At 40.9% G+C, this 23,131-nt stretch overlaps 1 protein-coding gene across 1 annotated transcript; it reads right to left on the bottom strand.

The window, feature by feature from the left end:
• Nucleotides 1-21,201, bottom strand: LOC131261159 (adenylate cyclase type 2). Its single transcript, XM_058263095.1, is given in 16 exon segments — nucleotides 1-749; nucleotides 1,245-1,487; nucleotides 3,356-3,706; nucleotides 4,060-4,222; nucleotides 4,455-4,717; nucleotides 4,719-4,974; nucleotides 5,072-5,298; nucleotides 5,377-5,612; nucleotides 6,788-7,292; nucleotides 8,323-8,455; nucleotides 8,696-8,854; nucleotides 9,248-9,375; nucleotides 9,921-10,459; nucleotides 11,452-11,653; nucleotides 12,242-12,372; nucleotides 21,158-21,201. Coding segments are annotated over 16 exon segments (3,702 nt in total). The 5' UTR covers nucleotides 21,192-21,201; the 3' UTR covers nucleotides 1-617.
• Between the last annotated feature and the right edge of the window lie 1,930 nt (nucleotides 21,202-23,131).

The following is a 23,131-nucleotide window of genomic DNA, read 5'->3' as shown; positions in this document are numbered from 1 at the left end:
ATGCATCATGTGACCTCCATATAAGATGATTTTATTTCCTTTGGAACAAGTTGATATCGGAGGCATTGAAAACTTATTCATGAGTCCGGATAACTAAACTGTTCTCTTTGTACATCCTTTGCCGTAGACTGAGTTCTGTTTACAAACCCGACACCGTTGGCAATTTTGTTGTTTTGTGTTGTTGGTGTTAGTTAGCGCTTATAAAATACTTCCGGTATTCTGAACTGCTATTGTACTTGTTTGCATGCGTTAGTTTAGAGCTAGAACGATTTCATATTCATAAAAACGGGTTTGCTAATGATCGTAGTCCTGTTCAAACACTAACTGCTACTCATGATCATTTTGCTCACATTTAGCAGACATTGTATCACTATCCTAACGAACATTGATTTAAATGACAGTTTAACATACTGTTGTTGTTTTTAATAATAAAAACTAAACCACAAAAACATGACGATCAAACTAGCGAAGACGGGGTTTGGACTCTAGGAGCAGTTTATGATTTTTATACTCGTTTCAAAATTTTATGTCAGCTACTCGTCTTTGGTGTAAGTTTTTTTTATTATTACTCTCCTTCGCCTTCACTATCCTTCGAATCTTCCTTTCGCATATGTGCTTTAGATTCGCTCATCGAATGGTGTCTTGACGAAATAGGTCGTTAGAATTCCTTTGCCCTTCACGTGAATTGGTCCTCGGCAGTCACAGGAGTATCCAGCAGCCATGAGGACTTTGGCCGTGTTTTCTGTCACCTGTCAAATTGTGGGTGATATAATTGAGAGCAGGATATGCATGAGAAAGTTATTGGGAAAATGTCATGTATGTCAGGATGTTGGTGTTTCAAGCGGTGGATAGTAATAGGACATGTGATCAAATTAATATCGTTAAAGGTTGTTTTTTTTGGCAGGGCGCCCTCTTCGATTATAGTGCCACTGAATTGTCAATATTGTGATTGGGTTATCAATATGCTTACTGAACTTATTTTGATTAGGCTTATCTAAGATAAGTTTCTGTATAAATTTATTAAATTAAATCAATAATTTGAAAGGATTTTTTAAAGGTAATTATGCTTTAAATATTGATATATTTCTGTTTATTTTATTTTAACTTTGAAAACATTATTGTTTTGAAAACTCTGTTTCATTGGGGTACGTAGTGATAGAAACTAAAGTAGAAATGACAAACTTTATTTAACGCGTCGTTTTATTTCACCCTGGATAGAGCAAGTAAATGGTTGATTGACTCACCTGCACCCGACCCATCACACCACACGAGTCCATGCGCGATGCCACGTTGACCGTGTTGCTCCAGATGTCGTACTGCGGCTTTTGGGCTCCGATGACACCGGCTATCACTGGTCCATGGTTAAGCCCGATCCGCAGGCGGAATCGTTGGAATGATTCTCGATTGATTTGATCCAGTGCCGTCATGAGCGCTATGCCGAACTCTACCAACACCACGACGTTGTGCTCCTCGGTGCGCTTTTCGTCCTGTTATGTGGGGCACGTTGACAATCCACACCCACGAGTACGCCAACGAGACGAATATAGTTCGGTGGAATTGAAATGTGAAAAGAGACGAAAGAAAGTTGAATGAATCAAATTCGAAAATTGCTCCGAAGCTGATCGTACTATGATGGTGAGCAAAAACAGGTGCTCATAACGACCAGCCTCGATGGTAAGGGGTGAATAAAAAGTTACGATATAACAACAGCGCAAACCACTGGATGTCAGCAAACAGGAAGTGTTTCCGACGGGTAAAGGAAAGGACGTCGACGGTAAAATGTGACGCATTGCCCTAACAACATTTAGCCATTTTAACGTCCGCCAGCATCCGGTAGTTATGGCAGGAATTAAAAGTCTAACAAGGTCAGCAGAACGTCAGTAGTGATACGTACCAGCTCATTATTTTTCTATCGGGTTGCGTGAAAGAAGAAGAGAAAAACAGCAATCGAACGAAAAAACAGGTGAGTTAGTAGAAGGAACACGTGTGTACAGCTCAAACGAATTCGTGTATATTAAATCAATGCAATTATTAACAATGCTTGTTAATTGCAAGTTTACATTTTCATTCACATTGAAACAATCGCAAATCATGATAAATTGGAGGGTTAGTTGATATAATAATTCTAAAAAGATTAGCTGTATCGCAATAAGTCAGATGGTAGAACTCGAATATTTTTGTTAAATTTACTAATTCTACCAATAAATTGTCAAATGCATCAACGAAAGCTGTTTATTTATTTTTAAGCCAAAATTTTAATTCCTAGAGACAACAGAGTTGGCAATCAAAAGCGAGTATAACTTTTTTCTTTTCATTTGATCGTCTATTTATTTGTGTTTGGTTACATTCGTTCTACCGAGGGCTGATTAATATGCGGCTGGTGATATTTTCCAATTAACCCAAAAAGCAAAACACAATACACCATTCCATGCAAGCTTTCCGGTAATGAAAAGGAATGTTTAGCCCGACCAAATGGACAACCCGACTAAACAAAACGACGCCCAGTGTGCGTTAGCCCGCAGCAATTTGGTATGCGTTGGCGTTGGATTCCGCAGAAAATGTGAAAACTTTTTCACAAACTCCCCGCCCAGTTTCACTGGCGATGATAAATTAACTGATCGAACGGAAAACGGTGGTAAGATGGTGGAAAAATGGAACCGAGTGTAGGTTTGCCGCGGGATGGGATGCTTTTCAATCAGCGACATTTGTAACATCTGCTGCTTGTGCCAACAATCGAACCAACCAGATGATAGCTCAATCAAGAATCCCCTAGGTTACGGGTAAATTGAAGAAAACAAATTAAAAAAAAAATGTAGAGGTTTTTAATGTTGGATTTGTACATGTTGTTTCAATATCTTTGAAGTTACTTCAAAGATCTTCTTCAAAGTTACTTCCATTAGGGTTCCTTTCTTAAATGCGTACACTTTCTCAAAAATGAGCTAGTTTGGATGAAAAGTATGGAAAACCAAATGTGAAATGGATTTTGGCTTTAAAAAAAGTTTGTGAACTATAGTTTTTCTCAAAAACTAATGCAGAACGAATAAAATTAATGCTGTTTTAATTTTAAAGTAATACTCTTAATTATCACTTAAAATAGAAGTATATGCTTTCATCAAAAATTTCTATCGTGACTGCGAGTTAGCACTTTCAGAAGCCTCAAACAACTATGTATTGTAAAGTTATTGCTACTTTTCTTATAAGCACATGCTCAATTCGAGTAAGATAGTTTTCAAAGTGAGTATTATAAAACCACATGCTACAAACATAACCTGATAACATAACCTGGTGGCAACGCAAGTATCGACACGGGCACAAAAGAAGGCAAAAATATCTTTCCAATTGCGATTTACGTTACTTTGTTAGAAGGATAAAAACGCCGTCTTACCGTGGCACCCTCCTCCTTGCCGGGACGTAGCCCGGATGCAATCATGTAGGTGCTTCCGATGGTTTTTATCTTCTCGATACCGCTGAACTTGGGCTTGAGCAGCAGCTTGTCAAAGTCGCAGATAATCTCGTTCAGCAACCGCAAGCACTCCAGACCCTGCTTGTTCACGTCCGTCTCGTCGTAGAACTCCTTGTAGTTGGGTATCGATGCGAACATGACCGCAACCGACGAGTAACTCTCGTGGTACAGCTCCTGCACGGCACGTTCCTTCTTCAGAAAGTGCTGGGCGACGTGTGCGGGCAATATGTTTTCCAATAAAATCTACTCGCCCAGGAACAGGTTTAGCGATGGCGGAAGTAGCAAACAGGAGCACGATGGCGAAGGATGAATCAATGTGTTTGTGGCGTAAGGCAAAACGTTACCAGAGTAGTAAAATAATCGTTGTAAAAAACAGGGATAGAGAGAAAAACCAACAAAAATAAGCGAATGAACTTCAATGCATTGCATTCCGCAGGAGTAATCGGTAGGTAGGGAATATACGTTGCACATATGGCACATAGGTAAGGGTGATTAATTTTGAGTTTTTACCACCCAAACCGATTTCCATGTCCACCTGTTGGCCAAGAATTTTCCCCACGTTCTCTACCGGTAATGGGTAATGAAAACATAGTTACTTTATTGATTCCGCGCATGGTTTCCACCTCTTCCTGTTCCACCTTCAGTTTGGCCTTCCAGAGGAAGTCCGTGCGGGACACGTATTCTCCCTGGCGGTCGAGTGTATGCAGCACGGTGGCTATCAGCAACAGAAACAGTAAGCCTCGTAATCCCAGCGGCCAACTAGTAGCAACGAAAGAAGAAAACGCACACGAATGGTAAACTGAGGTGTCACTAGTGTCGATGTTCAGTGTTTGTAGAGCACTTTTTTAACAGCTACTTGTTACGAACTTCTGCGCATTCCCCGGTGGTCTCTATAAACTTGTACTGATGTTGTAAATTTACACGTCACTGTAGCGGTACGTGGGTGTGTTAAATATTTAATTTTAATTTTATCTGCTAAAAGGAAACTTACGATTCGCTTAAAATTTCGTACGTCTCGAACAGAGAGCTCGTCCACAGGATGGAGCATTGGATGGCGATGAAGAGTGCCATCAGCAGCCCCTTCACAAGGAACCCCGCCTTGAGGAAAGCGGACACCGCGGCCAGGCTGATCGCGCACATGTAGAGGTAGACGGGAGCAACCGGGGCGTACTGTTGGTCGTACGTGATTTCTTCGGTGGCGTTGTTCACGAAGCGAATGTCCGCGATAACTAAATCGTCAAAGTTTATCTGCCGGCAGAGTCAAATTAGCAGGGGGTTTTGTTATGTTTGTACGGACGGCTAAACTTACCACACTGAAAATGGCACAGGCTGCAATGAGCGCCGTGGAGATGAGGAAGATGGCTAATCGAAGACCACGGCTGGCTGCGATGACCTGTCCCGGGCCGTTGTTACCCGGTGGCGAGAGGTTCGACATCTGGTAGTTGCTTAAGTATAAAAACAATCCTAACGCTACGACTGTTGCACTCAGTGAACCAATAACGACTACATTGCTGGGATGAAAGAACAAAGCAAACAGTAAATCGATGTCAATAGTTTGGCAGTCTCGCCTTTACATGTAAGTATGTATGTCTCAGCTATGGAACGTACCTTTTAAATACTATAATTTGAATCAGTCCTATTGAAATAAAAAGAATAAAGGAACAGATGAGATCAAACCGGAACGTGGGTTCCGGTTGTGCGCGGAACAGTGTCTCGCGGGCCGTATTCCTGTACCACATGGTGACGGGCTGCAGCTCTTTCGGAGGGCCCCAGCATTTACACTCGCCACAGTATCCATCCTCCGGCAGCAGATTGGACTCGATCATCGCTATACTCTGGTAACAAAAGGCCAAAGGAAACTCGTTTGGTGCTCGCTCACTGAAAACCAAACTCCAAGATTAGTTCGTGCTTACCGCCAGGCCGATGTTCTTGGCCATTTTCGAGTCCGTGATGTTAGCGAACGGCTTGTCCGCACCCCAGCATTCGACGTACTTGGTCATCTTGGACGAGGGTCGTGTCCGCATGAGTGGCCCACCGGGCGTCGCCACCATCGGTGACCGAAGACAATCGATGTTGGAAATTGACATTTTTCGCATGTCGCCAAAAATAGAACCGGACGATTTGCGCCGCTCCGCGAAGGCAATCAGTCCTGTAAAAAGGAAGGAACATCAATGAATGGACATGTGAAAGGGAATATTGTGTGTCGTGTAATAGAATGTTCAATAAGGGAAACCAATGAAGATTGCTCCGTAATCATAAGGATAAGACACCCTTATGATCGAGCGTGTAATTATCATTTCGTATAGCATAATTACATTTCCAGTTTTAACGTTTAATTATTCGTTAAAATCAAACATTTCTTGTAAATTTCAAGAAACGAACGGTATCAGTGGTTGATGGCTTGGTATGTGGGTTTTTAAATTGAAAAAAAAATTGCCACTGAAATCTATCAGCTCCACCAAGGTAACAAAAAAAAAAACGAAATCGTGTAGCTCAAACGGTATTACAATTAATGAGGAAGGATGAGATCGAACCCATTTATAACGCCCCATAAATGTATTATGCAATAAAATTAATTACACGCATATACACTGTTTCTACAACTCTACTACTAGTGGTTGATGGCATATCAATTCATCACTAGAACACTGCACCATGAACCGTTTCGTAAGCAAAGAAGCGATAAGTTTGAAGATTATCGAATTGTGTATAAATTTTGCACCGTTTGCTCATGTTGGTTTAATGTAATTTTAGTTGCAATCAAAAATTTTGTTTCACTATGGAGCATTATTTATTTCAATTACGTTTATGCTGGGAAGCATTGTTGAGTTTGCGATTACAATTTCAACAATCGAATAGGCTATAGGTAGTAGTAGACTGTGATGAAGGTGAAGCAAGATTTTATTCTGTGTCTGTCTGTTAGTCTCATCGGATGTATTCTGTTCAGTACGTGTAATAAAACCAGAGTAGTACAGTGGAAGCGAATCAAATAACCAACAAGAATAATCGTTTGGATTAAACTCTGGTTTCTTCGTTTTCTGTCGAAGCGAACAGAGTGTTTAGTAAATGTTTTATTTGGTTTGAATGAGTGAACTTTCGAAAAACCAAAGAATATGATCTCATCTCATGGGCAGGATGTTCCCTGGTTTCATGGTAGTTTGAAGGAGTTGTGACAGAGCTTTCATCGATGTTTAAAATATTAATTCGTTTACATCCGTACATTTGGTACTATCGGTTATCTCATCTACTTCATCGATCAAAACCATCAAAGAACAGAACGCGTACGGATTGGGTTGTGTTCGCGCCGCTTTCAGCGTTTCCTACCTTGTACGGAAAGTTTTCGACTTCCGACACGCTCCGGAAGGTGTCCGTTGGTCGTAATTGGTTCGACGGGAAGCGTTAGGCAGGATTTCTTACGCGACTCTGGCTCGTCCCCGTCGTCTGCTTCGTCGCCCGGCCCATCGTTCTCGACCGGCTCCTCGTTGATGGTGGGTGGGTTAATTTGCACGGTCTGCTTGGGAGAAGGTGTGGGTGGAGGGTTTAACCCGTGGCTTCCGGAATTGTGATGGGCCGGCGATGGTGGGGGCAGCAGTTGTTCCTGCTCTTCTGGAATGGTGACGGGCGAGATGGACGTGTGCGAGCGCCGCATGTCTTCCGGAGTTTTCGGGGTACGCGGCGAGCGTGGGGGCTGCTCGGGGGCCGGAAGCAGGTGCTCCTGTTCGGGCTCGTTGATCTGCACCGTGGTGGTCGGCGAGGGTGTCCCGAGATTCGACGTGGGCGTATGCGAATCCACCGTGGCAGCTGGTTTACCCAGTTCGGTTGTGGGTTTCTGTTGCGGTACGTTGAAGAGAATGGGAAATTTCATTTCATTAACATCTCGGCATCCATCGGCATATCCGGAGGCAAGGTGCAGAAGAGAGTTACGCAAAGTATGAATTTATTTGCCTATCGTCATAATTTTGGGTTGTGCCTGTCGGAATCCAGGGAATGGTTTCGATGTTGAGATGAAAGCCCAAGTGCATCGCCGACAAGAGCAAACGCAAATGACCGGAGAGCGTTTTTGGTCACAATTAACGTTTAGGATAAATAAAAGGATTTTAATTACCAATTAAGCTGGTCTTGACTCTCGACCATGTTTCACATTAATTGGACTTTACACCCAACGCTCCTTTGCTGCGGTTGGTACGAATGCCGAAATTGGGCTTGCAATTGGTTTGAAAGCGTTTCAAGAGGTTGAATACATTTGATCCGGTTGCCTTAGATAGTAAAACGGGGGCAATCTGCTGTTCGCACTCATAATTTACCCTTTCACAATGGAAGTTCACAGGAGATGCGGCTTGGCGGATATTTGAGTTGAAAAAGTCGATAGCAAACTTCTCTGGGATTGATATCTGGAAAATTAAATATTGATTGTGGTATCATTCAAAGTCAGTTCTTCCAACCTCGGTGAATATGAGCGTTTAGAAGTTATTGCGATCAATATGACACCATGCTTAGGGTTAGTATTTTGTTTGATTCATTTCTGTTACTCATTTAACTCAGTTGAAATGTTTGAAACATTTCAACGCACATTTTGAAATGTTCATTTATTCGTAAAATAATTTGTAAATTTTTATTTTGTTTGAATGATGTTTTTCGTGTTACTTAAATATTACAAACAACTCTGCGTTGTGGAAGATACAACAAAGAGCTTACTAAGAAAGCTTCCGTTTCTTTTGCCCTCATGGTAAGCTTCCAGTTTTTTATACGCCCTCGGAGATAACGAGCTAGGAACAGCTTAATCTCAGCGTTGGGAGTAGGAAATGCTTGTGCTCTCGGCGGCACTTAAAACGTAGCAAGCGCAAAAAGGGGATACTTACCTTCGGTGGCACGATGAGATATGTTTCAATTTTATGATCCGCCAAGTAGGACTCCCTGGAGGCACCTCCGCCCGGTTCCACCTCGAACTTGTCACCCAGATAGTCGAGCGTTGCCTTCGTGATGTGGACCCGGCTGCATGTGTCATGTACGTCGCAAGTCAACCCGTTTCCGTTCGTAAGGGAGGAAAATGAAAGAAAAACAAAGCATATAATGGGTTGGGAGTGGGCATCCTTCTCCTGGGGCAGCGGTGCATGTCCGGAGTGCCTCCCCCGGTAGTTTATTCGGAAGAAGAAGCTAGCGTGCCCACGGTAGACATGGGACAGCGGGTTTGGACGCAGAGTCACACCCGCTAGCTAACGATTTTGCCCTTACCCTGCGACTCCACCGCTCTCCATATGGTTGGCCAGAGTCACGTCATCGCTCCAAACGTCGAACTGCCACTTGCGTAATCCCAGCACACCGCACAGCACGTTGCCGGTGTGGATGCCAATCCGCATGTCCACATTGAAGCCGGTCGCCTCACGGACAAATCTGAGCGCAAGCGGTGTCAGGGAAAAAGTGAAACAAAAATATGATATTCGCAAAGGATTGATGGGTCGACGTACGCTGTAATTCAATTTAGTCGCGTTGCTCCCGTTGGGAGAAATGGAAAATAAAGTTAAAGTTGAAGATGCAAACAACAAGGGTTCGATTTCCTCTAGCTTTCATCGAGCTCTTACCGCCTCGAGTAGTCATAGATTTAGGTTTATAGAGAAAACACAATGTATGTTTACAAATGAAGCTTAAAAAGAAATGATCTGAACGGTATTTCTGCTAGTCAATCGTTCCCAGTTATTTGAAATAGATCGACTTAGTGGTGTAGATGTATTGTCCTTAACAAAAACTAATTTACCTACTGTAGTCGGTTCTTTAAAAATTACTTACCGTATTGCATCGATCATCTGAAGTCCCATATTGACGCAGTTAGCAGCGTGATGCGGTCTGGAGACGGGCAGTCCGGAAACACAGTAATAACAATCACCAAGAATTTTGATCCTCAAGCATTGGTTTTCCTGCAAATTAAATAGATGGTTTTATTTAACGCAAATTTCCAAAGATTAATGTGCATTAATTATTAGTTTTACGAAAATTTCAGAATGGCCATGATATTGTACCATGATATTTTATTTCTGTAACAACGGTAGTACTGGCTAGGTAAGTTTAGGAATGTCTGTGTGCGTAAGATATTTGTTGGTTATTTAAGGGTTTTGGAAGTATGAGCAAAATTTATTAAAAGGATATAATGTGCATTCGATCTGTTCACAATGTCATAATCATTGGATTCAAGAAAAATCTAAACTATCTGAATCATCAAACAAGTCACCAGGCGTCTCCATTAACGCAACCAGGCGCCTCCATTAGCTTTGTGAACTTTGTATTACGGCTACATATATAAATACGAAGGATTAGATAATATGTCCATCTATGGACTTACATCGTTTGCGAAGTAAGTGTTGCGGAAACTCAGTATTCCTCGCGAGTAACGCAGAAGGAGCTCAAACGTAAGTCACTGCACAGTGCAGAGTTCGGATAAAGGGAACCATTAGCGGCCACTTACTTGTGCGATTTGATCAAATCGTCCGAATAATTCGTTTAGTGTCTTAACCAGATCCGATGCTGTCAGCTGCTCGGACAGTGGCGTAAAGTTGACGATGTCCGCGTAGAGAATGGACACGTTGTTGTGCCGCTGCACGTGCATTTCGTGGAATCTCGTCTGACTCTGGCCACCGGCCCGCTGGCAGGCGTCGGCCATCTTCAGCATGATGCTACGCTTCACCTCCGCCGCAATGTAGGCCGGTATGACGCTCAGCAGGAGTTGCTCCTGTTGCTCGCGCTCGCACTCCAGCTTTACCCGCTGCTCGATGCCCGTCCGAGTGCCGTCGACGGCATCGATGTGCGCCGCATCGGACATGATACGGTAGTAGAGGCTCGAGACGGAGGCTGACGCTAGAAACACGGTCTCCGCGAGCAACTGCGGGAAGAACGTTGGTGGAAAGTCGTAGACATGCGCCAGCAGACGGTAGCCAATGTGCATGATGCACAGCAGCACGGCTAGCACCACCGACACGGGCCAGGATATCGGTAGCATCGTGTGGACTCCCTGCGAACGACCGGAAAGTGACCCCAACGGGTCGGTTAGAAAGTAGACACGATGTCGGGTTGGCGCGAAGGGTTGTTAAAGTGAGAAAAAAACAATGCAGCCTAGATGAACCGTTTCCAAGCAAACGAGAAACGCATTTGTTGGACTGTCGCCAATGCCAGGCAACGATGGTCCAAGAATATCTAAGGTTTCCCTTTCTTACCAAAACAAACAAAATCCCTTTTTTTATAAATCTACTTCTTTTTTCCTGTCGCCACTAGCAAGTGGCAGTTCGATGAATAGACGGAATTAGCTTCCCACTGTGCTTGTCAGCCTTCTTCCTACAACCCACACAGACGAGAGACAGGAAGCTGTAGAGCCCATAATGGCACAAATTGAAATCGGAATGCAAATGACATTAGAAGCGAGTTTCGCACAGTGGGGGTCGAATTCCATAGGGTGTCAGACAGAAGCGGCTCGGTTCAGTAACGTGAAATGCTCAATAATGATCCAGCATGGAACATGAGCCAACTCTCATTGCTGGCTGGTACAACTCGCTTCGTCAGACACGTGACCGTTTGGACGGCGAGCGGAAAAGCGCAAGAGGAGAAGCGGTCGTGGTGCGATTCAACACTTTCTCCAGTGAGACGATCGGAGTGTGGGAAGGAGGCTGCGAACGCTTCACTGGATATTGTGCAAACGTTGCTATTTTAATTATTCTTTGCTGGAAATTTGCAACGATGCAAATTTTTCTCACCAGGAGAGTTTCGTTGCATGGTGTCTTTTTGGGAGCTCATTAAAATGGATGTTTTATTCATTTTCTGACTCCACGAAAATATGAACTCAAACAAGACACCAACAGGAAGGATGTGTAATTAAATATTCTGCTTACATAAACGGTACCGCAATGCTCTAGATTAATGTTAACGAACAAAACGTAAAAAACAAATTAATTCATGAAACAATTTTGTTTATTGTATTTTGTAACGTTTTTGAAACATGCAAACACTTACCAAAATCAGCGCAAACAGTGGCAACGGTGCGAGTTGCGTACCGACGAACGTCGAGATGGCTCCAATCGTGCCGGTGGTCAGGATCGCAAAGGAGAGGGCTGCCAGCGGTGAGTTCATCACCGCCGGGATTTGGAGGGCCACCAGTATTCCACATAGCACTACGGATGCTCCGGCCAGCAGCGCTAGATCGGCCAGAATCTATAAATCAACTGTTTTCAATTTGGAGCTCGATTTTTTCCTTTTCCCATGTCGTGTAGATTTGTGTTATGTTTGGTTAGTGGCGGTTTGGTAGTTCGAATTACTTTAGTTTGATTGCGATTGTCGTATGTGTTGGTGGGTTACAGTTATTACGTACGATACATGATACAGATACGCGATACACACACTTAGGTCATGCACGTAGTAGCACATTGGAGAAGAAGAAGAGAACCAATAAAGAAAGAGAGACAGATAGACGGAGAGAAGAGATAGAGAGAAAGAGAACATCGTCATGAATCGAATGGTGGTTGCTGAAAGAAGGGTTGGCTGTAGTAGTGCCAGGACGGAAGGGGTCCGGAAATCGCTTTATCGCGAGGATGATTACGGGAAGTTCTGGATTGGACGGACGGAACAAATTAGCATTTTTTTCTCGGGAAATGCTAGTACGAAAAAGTTTTCGGGAATAGGTGACATTCATAAAATCAACACAATACAATAATATAATGTATAGGAAAACACCGAAAACACAATGTACAACACAAGAACCGCAAGCGACAAACGAAGAGAAACCAAAACTGCAAACCTTACCGCATCGTGCATAGCACAAAGGACGATCGAGATGAGGCAGGAAAGCATGGATATTCCGAGTCCGGTGATAAATAGCGACCGGCGGAGTCGCTGGCGGTAGCGTGTGTAGAGGTCATCTAGGTGGGAGTTTTCTGTGGATTGGAGCAAGAGAACCGGAAAAAGGGGAACATGAGAATTTTCAATTTAAAACGACTTCACGAAGGGAGAATCAGTTTCGAACCAAGAACTTGTTGCTCTTGCATTGGCATTCAGTTTTCGTATTTTCGTGAAATGGATTCGATTTCCGAAGCGAAATCTTTTCCGCTTAGGAATCGGTGCGGAGCATCACCCAGTGCCTTCCCGAGAGCATTTTGTCAATTTTTTCACGGCGCCAAAGAGATAGGACTAAAACGAAGAGGAAGCTAAATTGTCAATTGAACTGTAAAGCTGGAAAGTTTATTGCTCATTGAAATAAAAAAAAAAAAATAAATCGTTTTTCATTTAACGGCAAAGGTCCATCTATCCAGTTCGGACTCGATGGGTATATTTGGTTTCGACGACTATCCGAAAATGGTAATGGCAAATATCCATTCGATTTCATTTGCAATTCTTTGGGATGGTTGTTATCTTGAGTGGAGATTCGCCTGGCGATCGTGGATCTTCCGGCGATACGTTTCTAAATGAATACTTAAATCGCTGAGAAATTAGATACTTTTCTCTGATATGATATCTTCCCAATTAAACTATGTAAAATGTCGATTTAATGCAGTAAAATTCAGTTAAAAAAGTTTGTTCTATTCAGTTTCCATTAGTTAAAACAGTATATAAAAAGCATTCACTCTGAAACGACATAAACTCGGTTTGTAAACGCTGTTACTGGAGGTGGCTTAAATTCAAACAAATAATGAAAAGAAGTATGTGCAAACTATTAAACAAATCTGCAAACATTCAATGGATGGCAATGAATTGTAAAACTATTAAAAACATATTTTCATAATGGTTCATTCTATGTTCCCATTGCAATTTTTTGTTTTCTCACATAACAGAAACAAGTTATGGTTAAACCTTATGATAATTTCAAGTACTATTCGAAAACTTAAAAAAAAAAATTGCATACAATTCTTATCTAATGTATATTTTTAATTTCTAAGCTGCTGTAGCAATTAAATCTTTAATTTCCTACTCTTAGTACAGAGAAAAGATTCTAAATTCAATTGTGCGCAATCTTAATACGTCTTTTTTACGTAATATGTTGTTCAATGACGACAATGTCAATTGACATAATATGTTGTTCAATGAAAGGAAATAAAATTCAGAAGAATATCAATGTCATTTTATAAGCTTTCGTTTTTCTAAAATTATCATTTCTAATTCTTCGAAGGGGTTGTTCCAATGTTTAACGATGAGCCGCCAGAATGCAAGAATGTTCATGTGAACGAGACTAAGATCCGCTTGAAATATACAAAAGTATCTTATACAAGAGTATCAAGAAGAAATTTGGGGATAACAAAACAATACGTTATAAAAAGAAATGAACCTTATATATGATAACACTGATTTTTTGAAGTTATTGAAAAGCACTTATCTATAGTATCCTTATATATTTTTTATTAAATAGACAATCCGCTTGATTATATATCGATCAATTGAAGTACTTGTAAAAATTTGAGTACCAGAGGAGGTTGTAAGGAATTCGAAAATTCAGCAGTACCAAAACGGCAAACTGTAGATCCACTTAACCAAGAAGAAAAATTCTTCCGATGCACTTCCAGCATCATCTTCAGGATGGAGAAAAAAAAGTCCACTGAAGCACTGTATGTGCTGGAGCAGCAGGAATTTCATTATATAATTTCGTGGGAATGAAGAGTATAGGTGGTCGGGTGGTTTATTTAATTTAAAGTTCGGGTCACATCAGGTGTGTAGCCCATCCCACACGGAGCATCCTCTAAGTGAGCATGCTTCATGATAATATGCTTATAGCTTCGCTATCATCATTCACCCTAGATGATTCCCAACGTCGAGTCCCTGCTCTGTCTAATCATTTACAAATCCCAAGGGCAAATAAGCTGGTTCCGTGTGTCGTTCCCGCAAACAATATGTAAACAGCTGCTACTTAGCCTTTGGAGACGGCAATTTTATAGGACGGAAGGTCGTTCCTGCGGCAGTAATCGTACAAACTGGATGGATTTTCCAACCATCTCAAACTGTCGTGTATTAATAGACGTCCTGGAGTGAGTAAACTTGGTGAAAAGCCACTCGATCATCTTCTTTGTTGAGAAGGACGAAAAAATGTTTACAGACGTTCATAGAGATATCTGCCAACTGGCAGCCAGGTTGACGAGCCCAGCGGTTCGTCCTTTGTTTGACTTGCCAGACTCTTTTGTCGGGCAGTCAAATGTCACCTTCGTCACATGGCTGGATGAGGGAGTCATTTCAGTGAAAAATAACACAGAAGTATCATTCCACATGAAATTTATCATTCCGTTCCAGGAATTTGAATTTATTAGACCGTGTCCTCGTCTGCACGCACAGCATGCAATAAGGACAGTTAACAAACTCGCAAACAGCGTCAGCTTCCACAGCAAGTGGTAGCGATTCATGGTATGCGTGTCAAGGAAAAGCAATTTAGCTTCCCTTCTCGAGTACGTTATAGCTGGTGAGGTCTTCGTAGGTTCATGAAAGCTTTTAATCCTCACCCCCATAATTGACGACGGTTTGAGAGCAGAAATTAAATTTATCAAAACCCTCCAGATCTTTTCGTGCCTGTGGCAGCATTGTGCGTTTAACTAACGAAACAGCGTGACAGTGTAAAATGTGGTTAATTTAAACAATATGTTATAAGAATATCAGTAGCTACCAAATTTTATTTTACATGTTCTCTATCATATGTTGGTATGATATTTTTAAATTAAATTAAACTTGTTGTAATAATCGTTTGTAATCACGAGGGTTTTGATTTTGTTTTCAAATAACATAAGTTAACCTAGCACAGAAAAAGCAAGATTGAAGTGGTGTGAAAGTTTCAAATTATCTTTCAAAAGGTCGGGTACGCCGTAGCATAAATTAATGTTTATGGCATTTTGGAAATGGTTATTGTCTTTGGGCTTAGAATCAGGTCGACGAAGTTCTTTTACTCGATAAACGTCGATGGTATTCTCTTACAATAAAATATGGTTTGACCCTCGCGATCGAGGTACGCCTTCAGGTGTATGATTTACTGCCAAACCTAAAAGTGGCCGAAACGGAGAAATATCTTAAAATTCCTTTTTCTTTATTTTTTTAACCCCGGGCAACGGAGTCGTGTGCTGAATGATTTCATATTTTTGGCATTGCCTATGGTCACCGGTGATCGTTGGCAGCAGTGAGTGGGAAAATTTCCTAAGAAAACGGAACGAACGACGTAGTCTCGTAATTGGCTTTTCCATTTTAAAGCACGTCGGTAAATTGAACGCATAATTAGATGTAAATTAGACTACCGAAATGAAGCATCTCTCGGGCTCGTTCAGGAGCAGTTCATGGACCATTCGGTTCGCCATTAAATATTCTACTCCATGTGTTTCACGAATAATGTATGCTAATTCGCTGTTATTGATTTTGATAAATGAGCGAGTTGGTGCACCAGCAAATGGTGGTACCCTGGGACAAACGAGAGATAGATAAAAAAATCTTATACGGAAAAGGATTTTGTAAATGTTACGTGAATTGGTATAAAAATGTTTACCGAAAAGATGAAACGAAAGGAATTTACGAGTCCGTTCATTTATAACAGTATTCGTGCGAAAACTTAACCTGCAATTATATCTTCCATTTCTTCTTCATCGTCGTCCTCTGCTGGCTCCAAATCCATCTTTTCCATCGTCATAGCGTTTGTATCACTCACAAATAACAACTTTTTAAGATGTATACTTTGACACTTCAGCACTAATCCACACTGTGTTTTGAATATACAATATACATTAAATAATAGATAATATTGCAAATGTGAGATTTCATCAACATCATAACAATAACGAACTGAACGTCATCCATAACTTAATTTTTTTTTAACTTTGGCATCTTGTTTGGTTGCGTTACTTAACAAATGCATGCGCATAACGGAATGAACGTTTAATTCACTCATTACGTAGCACTGTAATCCGGGACAGTCACGATTAAGACTGTTTTAGGCCAGAGGTTCGCAGTTTTTCACGTGTTTTACACTTGGCGGACGACGTCGTTTGAAAAGCGCTATGTACGTATTGATCCGATTTAGGTATAATTTAATTTGCTTTAGTGCTTCTCTCCTTTTTTGGACCATTACATTTTTAAACAGGGGTTTCTGATACTTGTATATACGAAGGTAATCCAAAAGATTGACGCAAAATGTTCTCTGACAATACTTCCGAAAAGTGATTTATTTTTATATTCCTGGTTGCTTTAAAGAGAGTTATTTCACATCGTCTGTAATGTATTCTCAAACAAATTAAAACATAACTATTTTTGTAGAATGAAGTGGTTATTTGATTAAATAAATCAAAAAAGAAAGGCTATTATTAATTATGGATGGTGTTATTAATTATGGATGAATTAATCTATATGAAATGGTGCTCTATCATGTTTAAATACGTCATCATTCTGTCGGGAGATTTAATCTTAGCAAAAATGGTAACATCTTGTGTAAACACAATAGAATAATATAAAAATATGTGTATGAACGGAGCGTCTTTACTACGGCTCTTTGATAAAAATGTATTAGAATATATTGACATGGAAGCGGATATTGTGTAAAGGAAACTTTTCGTATCTTTTTTACTTTGAATAAAAACAGAAGAAGAAATGAAAAACAAAGTTCAGGGGTGCTTCGATTGGCTACTGTTTTGCTTGTTAGAACAATTGATGATTTACTTCACGGGCTGTTTTTTGTACTGCCACCAATTATTCGATTGGCTGAAACGAGGCCTGTTGAAACACTTGTGCAATTCGTTGTGGCACAGTTTAATTGAAAGCTTTTTCTTTTCGCTTATTGGCAGGATAGTCGTAATATCCATTACACTCATTATCGTATCACCACTGTCACTAATAACAGGACAATCGAGCTGCAATTATTCACTTCGTGCAATCAACACGTCGGTGATGGAGTGCCGGACAGTCACGATGCACGAAGGTAAAACGCAGGATCTCGGACAGTTCGTGATAGACCGTTATTAAATCGTCTTTCGATTTTGCTTCTCTATAGCATCATAAGGGATTGAACAGCGGGTTGTTAAAGAATGTGACCTTTCGCAACAAGCTGCTGAACTATATGTGGAAAAAAGTGTTTTCTCACTTGTCTCACTTGTGAAATGTCCACTCCACGAAAATATTTTGTCACTACGTGCGATTCCCACAGATATTCCACGAATAACTCATCCTGCACACTAGTAGAGCGTCTCGAGTTCCACGGAGGGGACTTGAGAGTTAGTGTTGGCTATAAATATCCACTTAGCATAGAATGAAACAATCAAGGAGAAAATATAAAAAAGTCACTCATAGTTGGCACTAGCGACGCGTTGAAAGCACACGGCTCGATGCAGTTCCCTTTTCAGTCTATGCAAATGATGATGGAAAGGCACGGATGCACGAGAATGTTTACAGCAGCAGCGGTGGTGGACAAGAATCGTTTCCAGTGGGGCAACTTGGGAGATATGATACTGCAGCGCTGAACGTGTGCGCACTTGACATACACCACATGACTGCGTCGATTTGATACTTGTCTGCCATTGGCACCTACGAAACAGGCACTGGAGTTGAACGAGCTTGCTGGATCCAGTTTCATATGTTTTCTTTGCACAGCCTCAACAGATCACCATCACCATTACGTTGGTTATGCGACTTTCTCTTGCGGACCCGATTGCCGCAGTCCTACCCTTCAGGTCGCGACACGGATGTACCGACACACTTCCGGTGGTAAAGTTAATCACGGCCCACAACCAACGACAATCCCGAACCGACTGAACCGTCTCCGTTACGGAAAGTACAATTTTTATACATTCACAACCGCTGGTTTGCCTGCCTGTGAGACGACTACGCGTTCGGGAAACCGAACGAAGGAATATGCCTGAAATGGCCGGATCGGATTTCGAAAAACTGTTGCACGTAGACCGAGCTCTGTTCGAAAAACAGGCTTCACGTTATGCCGCTGCATAGCGCGCGAGTTCGGATGTTCGAAAAGCAGTTCGCCTGCGCAGTCGATCGGTTGGCGAGAGAGCGAACTCTTCAAGCCGTACCGAAATACCACGGCCGTGCGGTTTGAGTACAAAAAAAAAAACAACAGGACGCCGAAAGGCACAAACAGTGCCGGAGAGGAAAAAGAAAAACAACAACACCGAACACGTGCTCGGTGAAGCGCTACTACCTTCCGGGCACTGCTGCTCTGCCCTCAACTTGGCTAACTGTCAGAACAATCGGCAGGGTTCCGGTTTTACCGTAAGTATAAACAGACCGGAGAGGGTTGGTTGGTGCGCGCCAGCCTGAGTAGTCAAAGGTAACCAACGGCATCGGTGCTGTCAGTGGAATCACCAACGGGACCGCCATTATGACCAGCTGAAGGTCACCATTCTGTAGGCCAGGGTCGTCGTATCGTTGATAGATTTCATTCATAATTTATATGGATATAGTAACCGAATTAAGTTGTTCGTTGTGTTGTTTTTGTAGTAAAGTCTATATACAATTGATAGATTTGCCTGGTAATTTGGAATTCCTTCCAGTTCAAGGCAAAGGGCCAATTATAAATTTCAATTCATATTTTTTCCAGTGAAAATTTGGGTTGTATGATAAAGGTAAGCAAAATAGGATATCTTACTTTGATCAATGAAATTGCTTTAGAGCAATGATAAAAAGTAAGCACCTTTTTATTTAGTTTGAAGGCTGTTTAGTTTGAGGATTTAAGGTATATTTGCTTTCCGAACACATATTCTGAAGTCGAGCAATCAACGTTGTCAACGGTAGAAGTTGTTTCTTGTTTTGTAGGTTTTTTATCTCTACCTTATTATTCCGGCTACAGAATCAGCACGTTGGTTATGCATCCATGTATGCACGATGGTTACGGACGTACTTAATATATAACAGTTGCCTTTTACTTAATTGCTAACGAATGGTGATGTTAATGGGTATGTGTGTGTTTAATCTCAGACAAATCATGTTTTAATTGTGTATCATTCAATAGCAGTATTATTCCATATTTTTCCTTGGAACAAAAGTTGTTTATTTTCTTAGTCAGTCGCAGTTAGAGGGTGCCTTAGAGTAAAATAATTAGCAAAATTTGTTTAATAAAGTCAATGTTGTTCACTGATGGCAGGCGCTGAAGTATGTGCCCTTCATGTATGTTTAGCCAGTTTCCGTCCGTCATAATCACCATGCAAAGGGTAATTAGTATTATCTATGCAAATGAGAAAACTTCTTCGCGCAAAAGTGATGGCCAAACCTTTTAAAACGGGAAGCGGCAATCATTCAAACGATTAGATATGCGAAAAGTTACTTCAGACAGGAGGCTTGCTCAGTAGAAGCGGAGAGGACTGCTGTTTTCATGTATCTTTTCTTGTCAGCTTTACGATAGCTGAGCAACATGGCGAAGGGGCATTCTGCGCAAATTGAATCAGTGTCGCCCTAGGTGCGTTGAGGAGGACCCTTGCTATAGTACGCTATGCACTCCGGTGACGTTATGTCGAACTCTTTGCAATCTCGCTGTAGATCGGTTTTTTTCCAATCTGACCGGAGCTCCCCTACGATAGCGTTCGCCGTTGCTGTACCTTTTGTGATCATCCCGCAACCAAAGAAACGTGACATAATCAACTTTCTTGCCGATACAGTTTACAGGTCTGATAAGGTCTAAAAGAAAACCATTAAAGTACGCGAACTTCACTGGCGCGCATCGCATGAAACCGGTTGGTTCGTCCATTAGTGTAATGACTTTATTTATGAGGCAATTGGTTTATGCTAATTTAAGATGCGCTTCCATTCGCTGCTCTTAAATTGAACTTTTATTTTGCCATTTAAAACTTTTAAGAAACCATATTGAGGAGCCATCATTACATTGCATAAGTCTCAAACAATAATTTGAAATTGAAAAATGAATAATTTAGCCCAGATTTCAATAACTACGAATACTGAAGAACTGTAATTAATGGTGAAAATCAAACAAAAAGTTAAATCATTCACAAATAATAAATGATTGCGATAGATTTCCCCTTTGATTTCCACCCTTTTTGGTGTCCTTGTAGTGCGGCTATAAAACAGAAAATGTATATAGAGCATATTAAGTTAATGAATTTCTGTTATTTTAATTTGGTTTTTCTTTTGAATGAAGAACCAGGCTCAGATGGCTTAAAGATTTAATGTGAGAGCTAATAAATACCAGAAGGATAATGAAAAAAACATTGTTTCTCATCGATTGTGTAATTTTTCGAGGGCTCGGTGGAATGACTCATAGATACGTGCTATGAGAAATGGTTTGTCTTGACTCGTGTCTTGAGAGAGTCATATTTCAAAGAAGCTGAGCTGTTCCCTGCAGGGGGATACGGAGATTATGTGCCATTATGATAAATTGGATGGTTTTTGGTGTTTCAGGGTTTCCATGGAATTTACAGGGGCGTATTTTTAAACTCAGCAGCAACTTTTTATAGTCAATGCTACTAGATATGGCATACGTTATACAAGGTATTTTACAAGTTATGATTTCTAAATAACTCAACACGACGTTTTCAATACAAAGAACATAGTATTACGTTGCATAAACCATTCCAAGATCTTTTATTCAGCCATATTCTTCCAGCATTGCTATTTGATGTATAAATGAAAGGTAAAATCTTGTGTTTATAAACTGTAATTAAAAAAATAATACAGCATTTATTCGTAGTCTATCATATTAAAGTACCATATACAAGACATATCAGAATACATTGTTTTATGAACAATACTCACCAGATAAAATATCATCCTCAATTCGCTCCTGCATCGTCCTTGAGTAACCATCGAACGCCATGGTGGTAATCTTGCTCAGTTCATATACCATTACACGGTTTTAATCAGTACAGCTAACTTTGCAAAAATGGTGATATTTCTAAGTTCGCTCTGTTTTGTACAACAAAGTGTACAGTTCACACGTTCAAAAGCAGGCACCGCTAAGTCGCGTTGTTTACAATCTCATCCGGCGGCAAAACTGATAACCACACTAATCAGCTACTGGTTTTGCACACTCTGTCATCGTCGCAGCGCTCACGAACACGGAGGTAGTTGACTTCATTTCGCCCATTATCATTAGATTTATGCCACCGGAGTTTTGTATCAATTTCGAACAAATATCAGTTATGTCACTACTTCAGCACATACAGCGTAGTATTTTTTTCTTGAATGATGTAAAAACTGCTGCAATTAAGAGTGTTTTTTTTTGTACTTTTGAAATAGTTTTAATTGAAAAAAATATGTGTCTAGACGTATGTAGCCCAAATAAAATAAAAAAAAAAAACACACACACATTTTGGTTTCGTAATATTGTACAGTGGACATGATACAGGTTTGTTTTTCATATCATCAACCATTTCAAAATAATTGCGGATTTGGTTAGCCCACAAGATTTTGAAATAATTGGTCTTGAAAGTTATCGGGTATATTTTCGATAAGCACCACAAGCTGCAGTGGGTTGAAATGTAAATATATCAGATACTCTACATCAAACAGCTACAGATTTATCAAACATTGCCCTATCAAGTTGTTCAAAGTTCGCACCCTGCGCCAATACCGCGTGTGATAGGCTAGATCTAGATAACAGTTTCTAAACGAAGAACTGCTACACACAGGCGTCGAAAAATGGCGCAGACTTACGATTGATTTATCAGTGCTAGATAAGATTATTCGCTTACGCAAAGAAACTGAGTGATCTGGGTGAACTCATTCAAACTGTCGAGACAAAACAAATTGAATACTGTCATACGACGAAACATGATTAAATTCTTCGATTTAATATTTCAATATCAATACTGGAACAAATGAAATTTATAATAGCGAGTCTACATTTATTTGTATTCATATTGAATGTTCAATTTTTATATTTTGCTATTTACTTACTTTTCAAAATAACAGCAAAACATGTTGAAAACAATTCTGGTTTGCGAGTAGATCGTAAAATAGAATTTATCTTTTACTACCTTTTTCCGCTTAAAATATTGATAATACACCAAAGGCACGGGTCAGAAATGGCGGATAATCTGGGCCGGGACATCCATGAAAAACAACCGAACCGAGACGATAGCAACGACGCAAGTCCATCAATAAGCGGCGGGTGGACCCGTCTTCCAGCGTGCTCGCGTCTGGACATCCTTCCGGTCCATTGCGGCTAATGACGACCCTCAAGAAAGCAAAAATACCCTAATGGAAGGCGGCCAACGGATTATTTCGATGGCCCATGAAATTTTCGCTAGACCACCATTGTGACCGCTGGCGGAAGAGATTTATTCCTAAAATACAAACCCTTCACTTCGCTCACCTTCCGGCGTAGGTCTACGGACATATTGTGTAGCAGTTCGGCCAAGTGCTTGAAATGTGCGAATGCTACGAAAATAGATCCAAATATATAGGCGTTGGCATGATAACGGGAGTTGAATTAAAAATTAAACACAAGTGTGAGGGGGCTTAGAAGAGGTGTGCTTTCTTTTTTGAAATACGATATCTGCTATCCAGGTTGTTAGGAAGCCAAATATGTCGACCAAACAAAATCAACGAGTAAAATATATTACACCGCGTGTTTGCAAATATTTGCGTGGGATATTATCCGTTTGAAGGTAGGTGAAATTTTCACAAGTACTTCTTTTTCTTTGGCGCAACCCATTAAAGGCTTACTAGACTTTTTCGCTATATGTACGTGGGGAGGGTCCAGCCTCGGTTAGGATTCGAACCCAT

The sequence above is a fragment of the Anopheles coustani genome, chromosome 3 (genome assembly GCF_943734705.1).
Source record: "Anopheles coustani chromosome 3, idAnoCousDA_361_x.2, whole genome shotgun sequence".
Classification (NCBI taxonomy): domain Eukaryota; kingdom Metazoa; phylum Arthropoda; class Insecta; order Diptera; family Culicidae; genus Anopheles; species Anopheles coustani.
The sequence above is the reverse complement of the archived record's forward strand: the minus strand, read 5'-3'. Positions and strand labels throughout refer to the sequence as shown.